Raw genomic sequence first — 16,850 nt, 5'->3', positions numbered from 1 at the left:
CCTCCGGAGCTATTTTTTAAAGCTGGTAGCCAGTGTTTGTGTGTATATATATATATATATATATATATATACAATAGTGGCGAATCGTTCAAATACTACTGAGTATTATGATCAGCATAATATATTACAAACGTCAGTCTAATAATCATGTCACTTAAGATCATAACAGTGCTAGATTTTAGTTAAAGGCAATATAATTGATTACGTTAAACTTTATATTCCCTGCCTTCACAAAGCATTTACCATTATATAATATATTATATCAATATTGTAGTAATACTGCTAATGCAATACTGTTATATCAGCTTTATAAGTATTTGTATAACTTTTAACTCTAATGATGATTTTTTTCTTTTTCAGCACTATCATATCAACAACATTGAGGTGAAATGAAACTGAGAGGCTTTTATAGATACTCTGTTTCAAAAAGACTCGACGCATTGTGAAACCCTGAAGCTGGTTCATTTACGAAACAGCGTGAATTAATTAAAACATCACAGAATGAGATTAAAGACTTTTAACCGAAGATTGCAAGATTTTATGGGTATATGCAATCAATGAGTTCCGTATTTACATGTAGTAATAAACATTTATTGAGTGATTTCAATCAATTTCAATGAGAATTACGAGTAAGAGTGGAACATGACAAAATGAGTGTCAACGGAGCTGCCAGGTCATGGAATGAAGAGACACTACTCAATGGAACTTAACATTTTCGTGTTTCTTTTTCTTTCCCATCAAGGTAAGTTTTAGCTGTATTTAAAAGGTTTAACGTATATCGTATTTAATATGCAAACACAAACTAAGTCTTTGCAATTATAATTTAAAACAAATTATATCATTAATGTCTTTCAGTAAAATCCACCCAGCATTTGAAATAACTGCAGTATTTGATTGTAGATTTTTTAAAACGACGTTTGTGTACAATATTAATATATCTTTCTTATTACTCTTTTTGCTTTAATTATGGAAATCTTATACAATATGTAACCATATTTAATTATCTATCTATCATCAGCATGTATTAGATGGGATCTAATATTTGTACTAAATGAATCGATTATTTCTTTTTATTATTAGAAGTTATTTTTAGTACAATTTATTTAAATGTAAATGTTCTTTTAATTTACTTTAGGAAAGGAGTGATACATGTTGTTAAGAAGATAAAATTTAAATTAAAAATAAAAAGAAATAATAATGATCTAATGCGGGGATGTTTTTCTTAAGAATTAAATTATGAACTTTTCTCCAACAATCTTTGTCCAGAACAAATCTTATTTACACTATTCATGATATTCACTCCACGAACAGTTCGCATTAAACATTCATTCAATTCCATAATTTTATAAGAAATATTGAAAAAAAAAAAACAGTAAACAATGTGACCGAAACCTTTTATTGAACGTACTGAAGTTTCAGCATATGATTATTTTCTTGTAAATCAACTAAGGAATAATACTAAAAAGGTTTTAGTTATTTTGATAAGAGAATAAAATGAACATTAGAAAATATTATATATGTTATCTGTTCGATCTGTGTATATCATATAATATATTATTGATATAATAGGTGCAGCTCACACAAAGAGATACCTAATGAATGACGTCATGCAAGAGACACCCACACCGGGGGCAGGACCTACATTTGACACTTCTGTTCCGGGAAATCTGACCGGCCTGGTCGGTAAGACAGCCTATCTCAACTGCCGTGTCAAGAACCTGGGCAACAGAACTGTAAGTTTATTAAAATTATCATAACTTTGTTAATGCTTTTTTTAGATATACCTGATTAAAAAAAAAAACATTTAAACAGGCAAAACCTACTCTGGTGAATAAATGAAGGATAAAATATTTAAAATAAGGAATTAATAATTTTAGTTTTAAATGTCATTAAGACATACCTGTACATGAGAGATTGTACTTGGCCACGTGGTTTCCCTCCAAGTCATAATGTTTTTAAATATTTCAATTGCGAGCTTGTGTTCTACCTAACAAATATAATGAAATTAAATTAACTAATTATTATACTTTGTGTAAACAACTTACAAATGCATGAACTGAAATGTTACACAACGGTACGCTCAGTTGAAGAATAAAATGGTAAGTTAAATATAGAAACCGCTGATGATGATCTTTTTTCAACTTATATTGACAGGTTTTATACCTTTAAACTTTCCAGAATGCTTTTCAAAACAGAAAAAACCAAAATTATCTTAGGACAGAAAACACCACCTGAACCACACTGTTTGAATAGGCTGTTCCTGATTAGTCTCTCATCCTTACGAAAAAAAGTATATATTTTCCGTTTTTAAACTAGATTTGTATTTATTTTAGTGGGACAGTTTCAAAACAATATAGTTTTTCCGCAGCTCTAAAGTGAAGAAGTTTCATTGATTCCGATTCACCTTTTTTGATAAGAAAAGACAAGTTTGAGTTTTGTATATTCAATGGATTATAAGAAACAAACTCCTTCGGAACCATGTAGTTAGCTGGATGTAACAAATTCAAATCAGTGACCAGGAAAGTTGAATTGTGCGGACTCTCGTTCTTGTGTACTAACGGGATAATAGGAAGAGACATTTATAGAAAAAATAGTAGTTTTCATTGTGAGAATTAAAATCTCACACCAAACCATGAATTATTACACAGACCGATTTATTTCTTAATAAGTATATTCATATTTGTCCTTATATATTATTCACTAAGAGAAAGCCCCTCATAAAGCAGGCTGGTAATGTTTCACTTTTACATATCCGTATGCGCCTATGTCTGCATATCCGTATTTCTGCACGATATCTTGACAAGTTTCTACATAGGCAGTATAATATTCGATAACGATGAGTTTGTCTGCATCAGACTTGGATGAGTGTTTTGAAAATCTGTTTACGTGATATGTTTAAAAAATTCTGTTTATCAACGAAATTAATTATTTACTTAATAAATAAAATAAACTTTTTTAAACAGAAATTATAATTTTACTATTAAGAGCCTGTAACAAAGCAGCCTGTAAAGAAAGGACAATTTATATCTTCGGTTCCAAAACTTCTTTGTCATTTAAATTTAAACAATTCGCTTTAAATGATCATGACTTTTAAACACTCAAAAAAGATTCGTATCAGGATTGAAGTAAAGAATTTGGACATTCAATATGTATGGAGTAAATATTACATAATTTTCAAGAATGGGGTTTACGGAGTACAGTTGTTAAGTTTATATTATGACTTCTTGCACGTGAAGTTTGTTGAACTGTCAATTTGAAAAGTAGCTTTTTTGAATTTATATGAGTAAAAATTTATAAAAAAACTCATTCAACAGGATTGCTATATTGACTGTAGAGAAAATATACCGCAAGACACTTTTGTCTTAGAGAATAAATATTATTTCAGCACATAGCAAGTCGTTAAAAACCACTCAAAACTATGGGTTTGCCAGTATGATGAATTTTCACATTTTCAATCACTATAATACATAAATAACATTAAAATATATGTACTGTACAACGTACCAAAGCAGAAACAGATAGTTGTATTTTGTGTGCAGTTAAAATTATCATATACAAATTAAATAATTTATTGAAATAAATATAAGTTATTCGTAAAACAATACTGGAATTGAAGAGAACCTCCTAAAAGATAATAGCAACTGCACTGAATACAGCAAAAGATACTTAATATACTACTATTCTATAGCTGCTTTTTCTAGATTTAACATGGAATGAAATGTTCATTGCAGGTGTCATGGGTGAGGCATAGAGACATACACCTACTCACTGTAGGCAGATACACATACACTAGTGACCAGAGGTTCGAGTCTGTCCACTCTCCTCACACAGAGGACTGGACTCTTAGGATACGCTACCCGCAGAAAGAGGATTCGGGGACGTACGAGTGTCAGATCAGCACTACTCCCCCAGTAGGTCATCCCGTCTATCTCAGCATTGTTGGTAAGTAAGAGGATTCGGGGACGTACTAGTGTTAGATCAGCACCACTCCTCTAGTAGGTCATCCCGTCTATCTCAGCATTGTTGGTAAGTAAGAGGATTCGGGGACGTACGAGTGTTAGATCAGCACCACTCCCCCAGTAGGTCATCCCGTCTATCTCAGCATTGTTGGTAAGTAAGAAGATTCGGGGACGTACGAGTGTCAGATCAGCACCACTCCTCTAGTAGGTCATCCCGTCTATCTCAGCATTGTTGGTAAGTAAGAGGATTCGGGGACGTACGAGTGTTAGATCAGCACCACTCCTCTAGTAGGTCATCCCGTCTATCTCAGCATTGTTGGTAAGTAAGAGGATTCGGGGACGTACGAGTGTCAGATCAGCACCACTCCTCTAGTAGGTCATCCCGTCTATCTCAGCATTGTTGGTAAGTAAGAGGATTCGGGGACGTACGAGTGTCAGATCAGCACCACTCCTCTAGTAGGTCATCCCGTCTATCTCAGCATTGTTGGTAAGTAAGAGGATTCGGGGACGTACGAGTGTTAGATCAGCACCACTCCTCTAGTAGGTCATCCCGTCTATCTCAGCATTGTTGGTAAGTAAGAGGATTCGGGGACGTACGAGTGTCAGATCAGCACCACTCCTCTAGTAGGTCATCCCGTCTATCTCAGCATTGTTGGTAAGTAAGAGGATTCGGGGACGTACGAGTGTCAGATCAGCACCACTCCTCTAGTAGGTCATCCCGTCTATCTCAGCATTGTTGGTAAGTAAGAGGATTCGGGGACGTACGAGTGTTAGATCAGCACCACTCCTCTAGTAGGTCATCCCGTCTATCTCAGCATTGTTGGTAAGTAAGAGGATTCGGGGACGTACGAGTGTTAGATCAGCACCACTCCTCTAGTAGGTCATCCCGTCTATCTCAGCATTGTTGGTAAGTAAGAGGATTCGGGGACGTACGAGTGTCAGATCAGCACCACTCCTCTAGTAGGTCATCCCGTCTATCTCAGCATTGTTGGTAAGTAAGAGGATTCGGGGACGTACGAGTGTTAGATCAGCACCACTCCTCTAGTAGGTCATCCCGTCTATCTCAGCATTGTTGGTAAGTAAGTAAGGATTCGGGGACGTACGAGTGTCAGATCAGCACCACTCCTCTAGTAGGTCATCCCGTCTATCTCAGCATTGTTGGTAAGTAAGAGGATTCGGGGACGTACGAGTGTTAGATCAGCACCACTCCTCTAGTAGGTCATCCCGTCTATCTCAGCATTGTTGGTAAGTAAGAGGATTCGGGGACGTACGAGTGTTAGATCAGCACCACTCCTCTAGTAGGTCATCCCGTCTATCTCAGCATTGTTGGTAAGTAAGAGGATTCGGGGACGTACGAGTGTCAGATCAGCACCACTCCTCTAGTAGGTCATCCCGTCTATCTCAGCATTGTTGGTAAGTAAGAGGATTCGGGGACGTACGAGTGTTAGATCAGCACCACTCCTCTAGTAGGTCATCCCGTCTATCTCAGCATTGTTGGTAAGTAAGAGGATTCGGGGACGTACGAGTGTTAGATCAGCACCACTCCTCTAGTAGGTCATCCCGTCTATCTCAGCATTGTTGGTAAGTAAGAGGATTCGGGGACGTACGAGTGTCAGATCAGCACCACTCCTCTAGTAGGTCATCCCGTCTATCTCAGCATTGTTGGTAAGTAAGAGGATTCGGGGACGTACGAGTGTTAGATCAGCACCACTCCTCTAGTAGGTCATCCCGTCTATCTCAGCATTGTTGGTAAGTAAGAGGATTCGGGGACGTACGAGTGTCAGATCAGCACCACTCCTCTAGTAGGTCATCCCGTCTATCTCAGCATTGTTGGTAAGTAAGAAGATTCGGGGACGTACGAGTGTTAGATCAGCACCACTCCTCTAGTAGGTCATCCCGTCTATCTCAGCATTGTTGGTAAGTAAGAAGATTCGGGGACGTACGAGTGTTAGATCAGCACCACTCCTCTAGTAGGTCATCCCGTCTATCTCAGCATTGTTGATAAGTAAGAGGATTCGGGGACGTACGAGTGTCAGATCAGCACCACTCCCCCAGTAGGTCATCCCGTCTATCTCAGCATTGTTGGTAAGTAAGAGGATTCGGGGACGTACGAGTGTTAGATCAGCACCACTCCCCCAGTAGGTCATCCCGTCTATCTCAGCATTGTTGGTAAGTAAGAAGATTCGGGGACGTACGAGTGTTAGATCAGCACCACTCCCCCAGTAGGTCATCCCGTCTATCTCAGCATTGTTGGTAAGTAAGAGGATTCGGGGACGTACGAGTGTTAGATCAGCATCACTCCTCTAGTAGGTCATCCCGTCTATCTCAGCATTGTTGGTAAGTAAGAAGATTCGGGGACGTACGAGTGTCAGATCAGCACCACTCCTCTAGTAGGTCATCCCGTCTATCTCAGCATTGTTGATAAGTAAGAGGATTCGGGGACGTACGAGTGTCAGATCAGCACCACTCCTCTAGTAGGTCATCCCGTCTATCTCAGCATTGTTGGTAAGTAAGAGGATTCGGGGACGTACGAGTGTTAGATCAGCACCACTCCCCCAGTAGGTCATCCCGTCTATCTCAGCATTGTTGGTAAGTAAGAGGATTCGGGGACGTACGAGTGTTAGATCAGCACCACTCCCCCAGTAGGTCATCCCGTCTATCTCAGCATTGTTGGTAAGTAAGAAGATTCGGGGACGTACGAGTGTTAGATCAGCACCACTCCCCCAGTAGGTCATCCCGTCTATCTCAGCATTGTTGGTAAGTAAGAGGATTCGGGGACGTACGAGTGTTAGATCAGCACCACTCCTCTAGTAGGTCATCCCGTCTATCTCAGCATTGTTGGTAAGTAAGAAGATTCGGGGACGTACGAGTGTCAGATCAGCACCACTCCTCTAGTAGGTCATCCCGTCTATCTCAGCATTGTTGATAAGTAAGAGGATTCGGGGACGTACGAGTGTCAGATCAGCACCACTCCTCTAGTAGGTCATCCCGTCTATCTCAGCATTGTTGGTAAGTAAGAGGATTCGGGGACGTACGAGTGTTAGATCAGCACCACTCCTCTAGTAGGTCATCCCGTCTATCTCAGCATTGTTGGTAAGTAAGAGGATTCGGGGACGTACGAGTGTTAGATCAGCACCACTCCTCTAGTAGGTCATCCCGTCTATCTCAGCATTGTTGATAAGTAAGAGGATTCGGGGACGTACGAGTGTCAGATCAGCACTACTCCCCCAGTAGGTCATCCCGTCTACCTCAGCATTGTTGGTAAGTAAGAGGATTCGGGGACGTACGAGTGTCAGATCAGCACCACTCCTCTAGTAGGTCATCCCGTCTATCTCAGCATTGTTGGTAAGTAAGAGGATTCGGGGACGTACGAGTGTCAGATCAGCACCACTCCTCTAGTAGGTCATCCCGTCTATCTCAGCATTGTTGATAAGTGTCCATACTTAGGCATAAGGACATCTATGTACTTCCTTCGGGCATCCGGTCACACATAAACCATTGCCCATATATAACGATCTTTCATTCCTGCCTACACATAGAACTGGAATCTAAGGATACGCATCGGGGGTTTAAGATATTGAAATGTTCTACTTTCTAAAGTGTGTTTTATCTCGAGATAAGATGTTTCATTGGGGATGTTTTTTTTTCTTCGCCGTCTTAACACATCAGAGCTTCACTCTCCAGATCAATGTTTAGAGAGTCAACTTCAGGGTACCATGTGGTACTAATCTTACAACCTCTTTGATGAGCAATCTACCGGCACACAGAGAACTCGAGAAACAGTTCTATCCTTAGGATTCGGTATAATACCATCCGAGCTCACCTGGTCTTTTTAATGAGAGTGGTGCTACTTTTAAGCAAATATGTTAGAGCTCTAATGTAATAACTAATGTACATGATGTCATTGATTACATATTTTTGCTATAACAATGTTGTCTGGTTGTAACTTAGTCTTTAATTATAGGTAATTAATTTTGTTAAGTTTATATTATTTATTATTGATTTTTATTGGATAATCTTTTTAATTATTATTTATAATGATAGGTAATGTTGCAATATATTTGGATATGGTAATATAATTATCTATTTGTAATTTGGTGTAAATATTTTGATGCAACTATAATTCTTTATTAATAAAGTACTAGTTGTTTTGTCGAAGCACAAGTGATCTGAGTAATCTACTGTACAGTACTTATACGTTTGAACATAACCCTTTATATATTGTCATTGCCATTAAATAAATAAGCAATGATCACTAAATGTTTATATTAACCATTACGCTACCTTATCCGATGAAATTGCACTCGAGGCGTAACTATACCAACACAAACGTTTGTTATTTCAATTAATTGGATGTGCAATAAAAGGACATTCATTTATAATTCCTTGTGTACTGCCCTCTGATAGTTAATTGTCTGGCCGTAATTAAAGTTTATCCACTCTATGCGATATCTCAAGAAAATATTTACTAATATAAACTGCGAGTTCGATGATTGTACATGTCCTAGCATGGCATTTAGTTGAGGGTTATCGTAGCTTACCTGTCAGCAGAATACATCGAAAACTATTTGACCCATAAAATTTACCCTTTGCATAGATCTTAGTCTCTACATAGGTATGATTGAGCTCAACTACTGATCATGTTGTATCTTGGCATTTTTATAGGCTGTCAGAATTTCTCTTATGTTTCTCGGGAGCCTGGACAATATTCTCATTTTATGAAAGCACAAAACGAAATCAGCCCTATTAAAGGACACGTGATGTGAAGTATTAGATGCTTGTTTTGTATCTGTAATTTGTAGACAGACGTAAAAGTCCGTTATTTTTAAACTCCCATGACCGTACTATGATCATATAAAAGTATGCATAATAATATCATACGCACTCAGAGAGCTTTTAGATAAAACAACTGCTGCATACACAATTTAGATCATTATCGGCCTGATATATTCGCAGATATATAGCAAGTAGCTCTATTTTTGTTCAAATTGTTCTGTATGTAATTTCATCTTCATTTGTATAGGATTCATCCAATGATTTAGATGAGCGTTAGCGAATAGTTTTACATTTTCGTATGAGTAAGCACGAAAATCGCTGAATAATCAATTTAACAAAAAGACTACAATCTCATGCCTTTTACTGAGTCACATAGTAACGTATTAACATCGCTATGACAATGAAATGAGCTCTAAACTTGAAATACTGCATGCAAACCTTCCCGAAATGTTTTACAAGACACGTTTTATGGCACAATCCTACCTTGTAATAAGGAAAAATCTTAATTCTTATGCAATATTTAGTTTTCCAACATGAAATGTTTTCACAGTTTAACATAAACTATGACCCGAATGATGTGCTTCTTCTTAGCCAAAACACCCACTGTCACTGTCAATAGCTAATAAAACCAACAATGATCGATTCAATAGTGTTGAAATTTAGCTATCAACCTACGAGCGCCTTTACTTCTAGCACAATAAGCTGAGAGCTCAATCCCGAACTGTTCCAAAAAAAGTTTTGCACTGAAACCACCAACTTTTCGTTGGAGATGGACCCGAAAGACAACTTTCATTTCTCGACAGCCGCAAGAGTTGCAGTTCTTAGTTCTTAGCCCTTGTTATCAATAACAATTCTAATATATTCAAATATTTACGAAATAAGTTTAGTGGCGATTTGTGTTTATCGCTAGAGAGGTTATATATTTGCCACATATAATATAGCTAATTCATACTTGTAAAACATATTGTAATGTTCGATTGCGTACACATAAATGCATGATACTGGAAAATGAAAGGTAAAGCTCTCTTCATACAGCTTTGTTTTTTCAGAACCAACAACAGAGATAATTGGAGGGCCGGAAATGTATATAAACATTGGGAGCACAATAAATTTGACCTGCGTAGTCTCGTTTGCTCCTGAGCCACCGCCTACTGTATTATGGCGGCACAACAGGAAGGTAAAAAGTAATATTAAACTATATTGTAACAATTCATTACGTACGGATACTTATATATTTTATAACTGGTTTTAATCAAATGATTTCTCCTTTCTTCTATTGGATATATATTTTAACGAGTCCTCATAACAGCAATGAGTTCAATCTCTATTACCTCACATAGTAAAGTAGATCTTTTTTTAAGAAAAGGCCATTGGTAGGCCTAAAATTAAAAGTAAAAGATAATTAGCCGATACTAGGCTGTGAATGGTAGTGAAAATGAACTTGCCTGAATAAACTGGCTGTATGAAATACAAAATTAGAATATAAATTAGTTTCGACTTTGTCCTTAAAATATGCCTTATCCTAAAAAAGAACATAAAATAAATGTTTCACGGATTGTTATAACGCAAAGGTTTAAAACTATCGATGAGATCCAAGTTACAGTGTGTGCTGTGTGTTTTCTGCAAGCAAGGCTTTCTTTACCGCAGTGTTTGTAGGCTATTAAAGTCCAAGCCTATCAGCTCATACAGCTCCAACCCCCAATATTGCCTGATACGTGTCGTACAGTTTGAATTTATCTTAGACTTTAATTTGCTATTGATGTTGATAGTTCTTCAAATTGATCTGGTAACTTTAATGAAATGAAACAATTTCTAAATATTTAAAATTGAAATCGCTCCAAATTAAATAGTTTTGCCTTAAAAAATATCAAAATGAATCTTTACTTTCTATATGCACAATTGTATACTTTTTTCAAAAGTAGTAGTATGGGTAATGGGGACCTTAAAAGTTAGTTATTTTTGTAATAAAGATACTAAAAATTACTTCTTTACATTAGGATACATCGAAATCTAGTTATTTTTCCTGTAGGGGGAAGTTTTTTAACGGATGTGATATTGGTAAATGAGCCGGAAAATTTTCTCTTACAAGTTTTGCTATTGTTATATAGTATTTTTCATTACTAGTCTCGAAAGTCTATTGCGGGGCGATGCTGCATTTACTTGCGAGGTGAAGGTGGCTCTAAAAACGCTATCGAGCCTTCCAATAGAACTTTAGAGATGAGTATTGAACGATACGTTCCATCGCAGTGCAAACCAAGCACACAGCATATTTCTGAAGATTTTACACATTTCATAATCTATTACTTTTTCTGTAACGTTATTTTATTATTCATTTTAATCTTAAGATAAGCTCTTTGAACAGATGACTGTCAAAACAAGTCATGATTTCAATTATTTATACATGAAAATGGATGTTAAAATAAGGAAAGCATTGTTGACAAAGAGAAAGTAATGTTGGGGAGAGGGAAGATCGCTGTTACATTACAAATTAGCTCAGTTCCTTACAGTGTGATCATAGAAATCGTGTTACTCATGTATATTAGTAAAAATATGTTTTAAATTACACATTAACATTATATTTGTCAACTTTGTTTAATATACATGAACAATTGTAGTTAAAGCATTATTTTTAAACATTAATTTAAATAATCTCTATCTGATACATTTATTACAATCTACTTAAACATTTTATAATCCACGCAACGGCTCAATATAAAAGATATATTCATACTTCGAGTGGTTTTCAAAGTGTGACTTCAAAAAAGGGACACTTCATTTCTGATTAAGTTTATCTCAGAATCATTTCTGGCTATATGGTGTGTAATCAAAATCAGTGACGATAATCCTGTAGGGGTTTATTTAATTGATTGCAAAAACATCTTAATAAGTACCACTTTTTATCATAATTTTAAAATAACTCCAAAACATAAACGATATTAATGAATATTTACACAGAAGTTATTAAAATTATTAACATATTTATAAATAATAAAATCTGAAATTTTCAATAATGACGAAAAATATATGAAAGTATGTATGTCTTCGCGGAAATTTACACTAAATAATGTTTAAGAGTCATCCTGAACTCTGGCATAAAACTTCTAAAATAGCGCGAGATGTAGGTTGCAGAAGGCGACAGCAGTGGTGAGTGTAGTACTCCCACGGTAAAGATCATATTACTTGTATCGCTTAGCCACTGTGTAACAAAAGAGAACACTGTTGTCGGGCTCTCTTGCGGACATAAGCTCGGCGTGTCGGCCAACTGAGTCGCGGGTTCTGTTAACGCTCATCCAAGAAATAAAGCATTATATTCCGTATATTTCGTTTGATATTTGTAAGCTAAACGGAACACTGTTGTCGGGCTCTCTTGCGAACATAAGCTCGGCGTATCGGCCAACTGAGTCGCGGGTTCTGTTAACGCTCATCCAAGAAATAAAGCGTTATATTCCGTATATTTCGTTTGATATTTGTAAGCTAAACGGAACACTGTTGTCGGGCTCTCTTGCGGACATAAGCTCGGCGTATCGGCCAACTGAGTCGCGGGTTCTGTTAACGCTCATCCAAGAAATAAAGCATTATATTCCGTATATTTCGTTTGATATTTGTAAGCTAAACGGAACACTGTTGTCGAGCTCTCATGCGGACATAAGCTCGGTGTGTCGGCCAACTGAGTCACGGGTTCTGTTAACGCTCATCCAAGAAATAAACCATTATATTCCGTATATTTCGTTTGATATTTGTAAGCTAAACGGAACACTGTTGTCGAGCTCTCATGCGGACATAAGCTCGGTGTGTCGGCCAACTGAGTCACGGGTTCTGTTAACGCTCATCCAAGAAATAAACCATTATATTCCGTATATTTCGTTTGATATTTGTAAGCTAAACGGAACACTGTTGTCGAGCTCTCATGCGGACATAAGCTCGGTGTGTCGGCCAACTGAGTCACGGGTTCTGTTAACGCTCATCCAAGAAATAAACCATTATATTCCGTATATTTCGTTTGATATTTGTAAGCTAAACGGAACACTGTTGTCGAGCTCTCATGCGGACATAAGCTCGGTGTGTCGGCCAACTGAGTCACGGGTTCTGTTAACGCTCATCCAAGAAATAAACCATTATATTCCGTATATTTCGTTTGATATTTGTAAGCTAAACGGAACACTGTTGTCGAGCTCTCATGCGGACATAAGCTCGGCGTGTCGGCCAACTGAGTCGCGGGTTCTGTTAACGCTCATCCAAGAAATAAATCATTATATTCCGTATATTTCGTTTGATATTTGTAAGCTAAACGGAACACTGTTGTCTAGCTCTCATGCGGACATAAGCTCGGTGTGTCGGCCAACTGAGTCGCGGGTTCTGTTAACGATCATCCAAGAAATAAAGCTTTATATTCCGTATATTTCGTATGATATTTGTAAGCCAAATGCGGTGTATTAACTTGGCACAGTCGTGTAATAACTGCACGTTGTTTTAATATTCCAACAAAGCCACAGAATAGAATCGTGATTGCGTATTCAAGAACAACACACTAACTTTGCTCAGCGCGTTGAATGAAAACTTTTCTTTGTGAATTGAGTTGTTTGCTTGCCGATTTGTTTCAAGAGGCCTAGATGTTCGTAACAAGTTTTAAATCTATCCCTGCCTGAGTTCTCTCAATGAATTCACACTAGTTAATTAATAAAGAAGGACTAGTTTCATTAGAAAAATTCACATATATTGTTTTAATTCCATTTAACTATGAGTAATATAGCTACTTAGTTATTTTGTCTGTGTATATGAATTTATCCGTGTACGATTGAAAATATGTGAATCATCTTATCGTTGCAAAATGGTAACTATGCAGGAAATACCTTGAGAAAACGTTGGTTTTTAAAGATTTTAAAATTGATTGTGTTAACTTAAAAAAACCTGAAAATTTTAAATTTTGACTAATAACAAACACACATGTTTTATTGCATTCACAAACTATTGTATTATAACAAAGTTCTACTAGTACAGTTATGTAAAATCAAAAATAACTCATTAAAATATTGTATAGAATTCAATATGTAAGAAATAAATAGTATAAAAGACAACCAGTATTTAAATAAAGATCACAATGAATGGAACTTAATTGTCAAACGAAGTCGATTGAATCCGACTATATTCTAGTGGGGTTAAGAACACAGAGATACTGGGGGAGAGAGAGATATTGGGGTCAATCAGCTCGTAAACAATGTCTGCCAATTTGAGGGAACCTGCAGTATGTGGTTTGAGAGTCTGTGTGAACAGCCAGCTATACACATCGGCCAACTGCAATCAAGAGAGAGGCGTTATAATTTTTTGTCTTAGTAAGAAATATTCTGTTTTATTAAACTATATTCATTATAACTTTTATTTTTAAAACTATGTATGACCACAAACTATACATATAATATAGCTGTCACCCTATTTATATATCATAATGTAGTCTACTGTGCACATATTTTAACAAAATATTGCAATGCAATTAATCCGTATATTTATTATTTAACCTTAGTAGTTTTTACTAGGTTGTTACAGTGATAACAAATGTATTGAACATAATGAAGAATTGTGCTTTGAAGGTTTGTTTCATTGTTTACACATCATTGTGCATCGATTTGGGAACTAGTATTAGTTATAGAAAAAATATTTCTTGTTTCAAATATATGGGTGATAAAATTTCTTAAGATAACAGCATGTTTTTACTCACTTATCTTTTACAAACAGATAAAGTATTTACTTATAAAGACAAAAGAATCGATTATGGATTAATTTGGAATTCATATTTAGTAAGGTCTCATCACTTAATTTTATCCTTAATTGGTGAAAAGAATGGAATTTGGTTATAGAACCGTGAAATAATATTTTAGAGGCTCGACTAAGAAGGACCACTTCACACTAGGCAGTGAAGACGCCGAACACACTGATTTTAACAAGAGTTCACTAGGTTACACATAATGAGTTTATGAACAGTGCATATTCAAATAAAGTGTATAAAATAAACAGTTACCTTTATTTTCATGAGAGGTACCTAACCGTAGTCTGCTGTTGTTGAGGGCCAGGTTGTGATCAGTAAGTGTTGGAAATAGGCTGCTGTCTTGTAGGCAGGCGTGAAGACGGAAGATGTCCTTCACGGATTCACTCACGCACAATACGACCGCAAACGAATAGTTCATAACACTGTGGCCAGTCCTGTAGAGCACGGTAGACGCGGGTGTCCGGGAGCAGAGACGTTCTGGTAGAGATTGCCAATCCAGAGCACTGACTTTAATGTTAATGTAAATGTACAACAAATAGAATAAACTAATATTTAAATGAGAGAGTAACACATGGGGGAGAGACTAAGTATGGTAAGCAGTGGCTAGAGAGTACATAAGTGCCCCAGGCGGGATCGAGAGTATAATGAGCAAGCGTGCCGTCGCTTGCAAGGTGGGCAATTGATAAGTCAACCGTTGTGATTGGTTGGTCAGTGTACAGTAAACAGCTGATTCGGGAAACAATGGTTCATTGGTCTGTCACTGTACGTGAATATTTTAATCCAGTAAGGAATGGTATTGTAGGCACTAGGCCGCAGAAAGAGATATAGGATTAATGTAGTATATACAGTTTAGTAAACAAATTCAAATATAGAGTATAAATTGCCCAAAAAATATATACATAATTATTATTCAATAAAAGTAGCCTTTTCATATTAGGCAATAAAAAACAAGTTATTTAATGCAATAATACTTAACAATTGGTTTTCCAGAAACATTTATAGTAAGAATTGTTATTTCAAACATTCATGTTTTTATTTTCGATTTTTTTATATAAATACAAAGGTACGAACAATTTAAATATAACAGTATGATAAATAAATAAAATTCGCCATATTTTAATGTTTCATAATGTGATTTACATACGTTTATGGCACTACTTGAGATATCAAGTCAAACATTTAGAAATGTATTTGCTCGTTGCACACCAAGTACGACAGGAAACATTGTTGAAACATGCGAGACTAATACGTTGATGCCATAAATATAGATAACAACCCTCGATGATAAGGAATGGTGAATTTTTGTACGCAGTTTTTCCGATGTCCGTCTGCAAACTAAGAGTTGCACCAAGGCCTGTCCGTGGTCTTGATCTCCGACAGTTGGTCGTTTGTCCTTCTAATAATTATTTCTATTCACTTACTTCATCTAGATACATTCTCACTTTAGTTTTATTTTTCATTCTATGAAACATTATTTTTACTTTATTTTATTTAATTTTTTTTTTACTTAATAAGATATAACAACATTTTTAAGGTTTGAAATACCAATCAAGTACTTTGTGGTGACTCGTTCTCACGCACAGGCTTTAGTAGCCCATGTGAGAATATTTCTCAAATAATTAAATTAGAAAAATATAAATTTATTTTACACAATATACGTTAAAACCCAAATATTTATGGTAATTGTATATTTTTAGACAATGAATATATTAATATAATTATATCATTTGTAATTTTTTTGGAGAATAAACGATTTTTGATTTGATTTGATTTTTGTTACAGCTGATTAACTTCGAGAACAGTCGAGGTGGCATCAGCTTGGTGACGGAGAAGGGGGTGGTGACTCGGAGCCGACTCCTCATACAGAAGGCGGACAAAGCGGACAATGGAATCTACTCCTGTGATCCTTCAACAGCTGCGGCTGCTACTATACACGTCCACATACTGAATGGTAATATCACTACACAAGTTGTCACAATGATATAAAGTACCTTACACACAACAGCTGCGGCTGCTACTGTACACGTCCATACACTGAATTGTAATATCGCCACACAAATTGTCCCAATGATATAAAAAGTACCTTACACACAACAGCTGCGGCTGCTACTGTACACGTCCATATACTGAATTGTAATATCGCCACACAAATTGTCCCAATGATATAAAAAGTACCTTACACACAACAGCTGCGGCTGCTACTGTACACGTCCATATACTGAATGGTAATATCACTCCACAAATTGTCCCAATGATATAAAGTACCTTACACACTACAGCTGCGGCTGCTACTATACACGTCCATATCCTGAATGGTAATATCACTACACAAGTTGTCACAATGATATAAAAAG

The 16,850-nt window shown here is 36.5% G+C and overlaps 1 protein-coding gene across 2 annotated transcripts in view; it reads left to right on the top strand.

The window, feature by feature from the left end:
* The window catches only part of LOC124356561 (zwei Ig domain protein zig-8-like), a 163,518-nt gene that overhangs the window by 144,964 nt on the left and 1,704 nt on the right, over nt 1-16,850 (top strand). For both annotated transcript variants that reach the window (XM_046807645.1, XM_046807637.1), the window contains exons 2-6: nt 361-742; nt 1,570-1,733; nt 3,732-3,942; nt 9,785-9,912; nt 16,279-16,447. In XM_046807645.1, coding sequence (XP_046663601.1) covers nt 682-742; nt 1,570-1,733; nt 3,732-3,942; nt 9,785-9,912; nt 16,279-16,447 — 733 coding nt within the window. In that variant the 5' untranslated portion in view covers nt 361-681. The remainder of the gene's footprint in view (nt 1-360; nt 743-1,569; nt 1,734-3,731; nt 3,943-9,784; nt 9,913-16,278; nt 16,448-16,850) is intronic.

The sequence above is a fragment of the Homalodisca vitripennis genome, chromosome 1, assembly GCF_021130785.1.
Source record: "Homalodisca vitripennis isolate AUS2020 chromosome 1, UT_GWSS_2.1, whole genome shotgun sequence".
NCBI classification, from domain to species: Eukaryota; Metazoa; Arthropoda; class Insecta; order Hemiptera; family Cicadellidae; genus Homalodisca; species Homalodisca vitripennis.
Note: the sequence above shows the minus strand (reverse complement) of the source record. Positions and strands in the feature narration are given on the sequence as shown.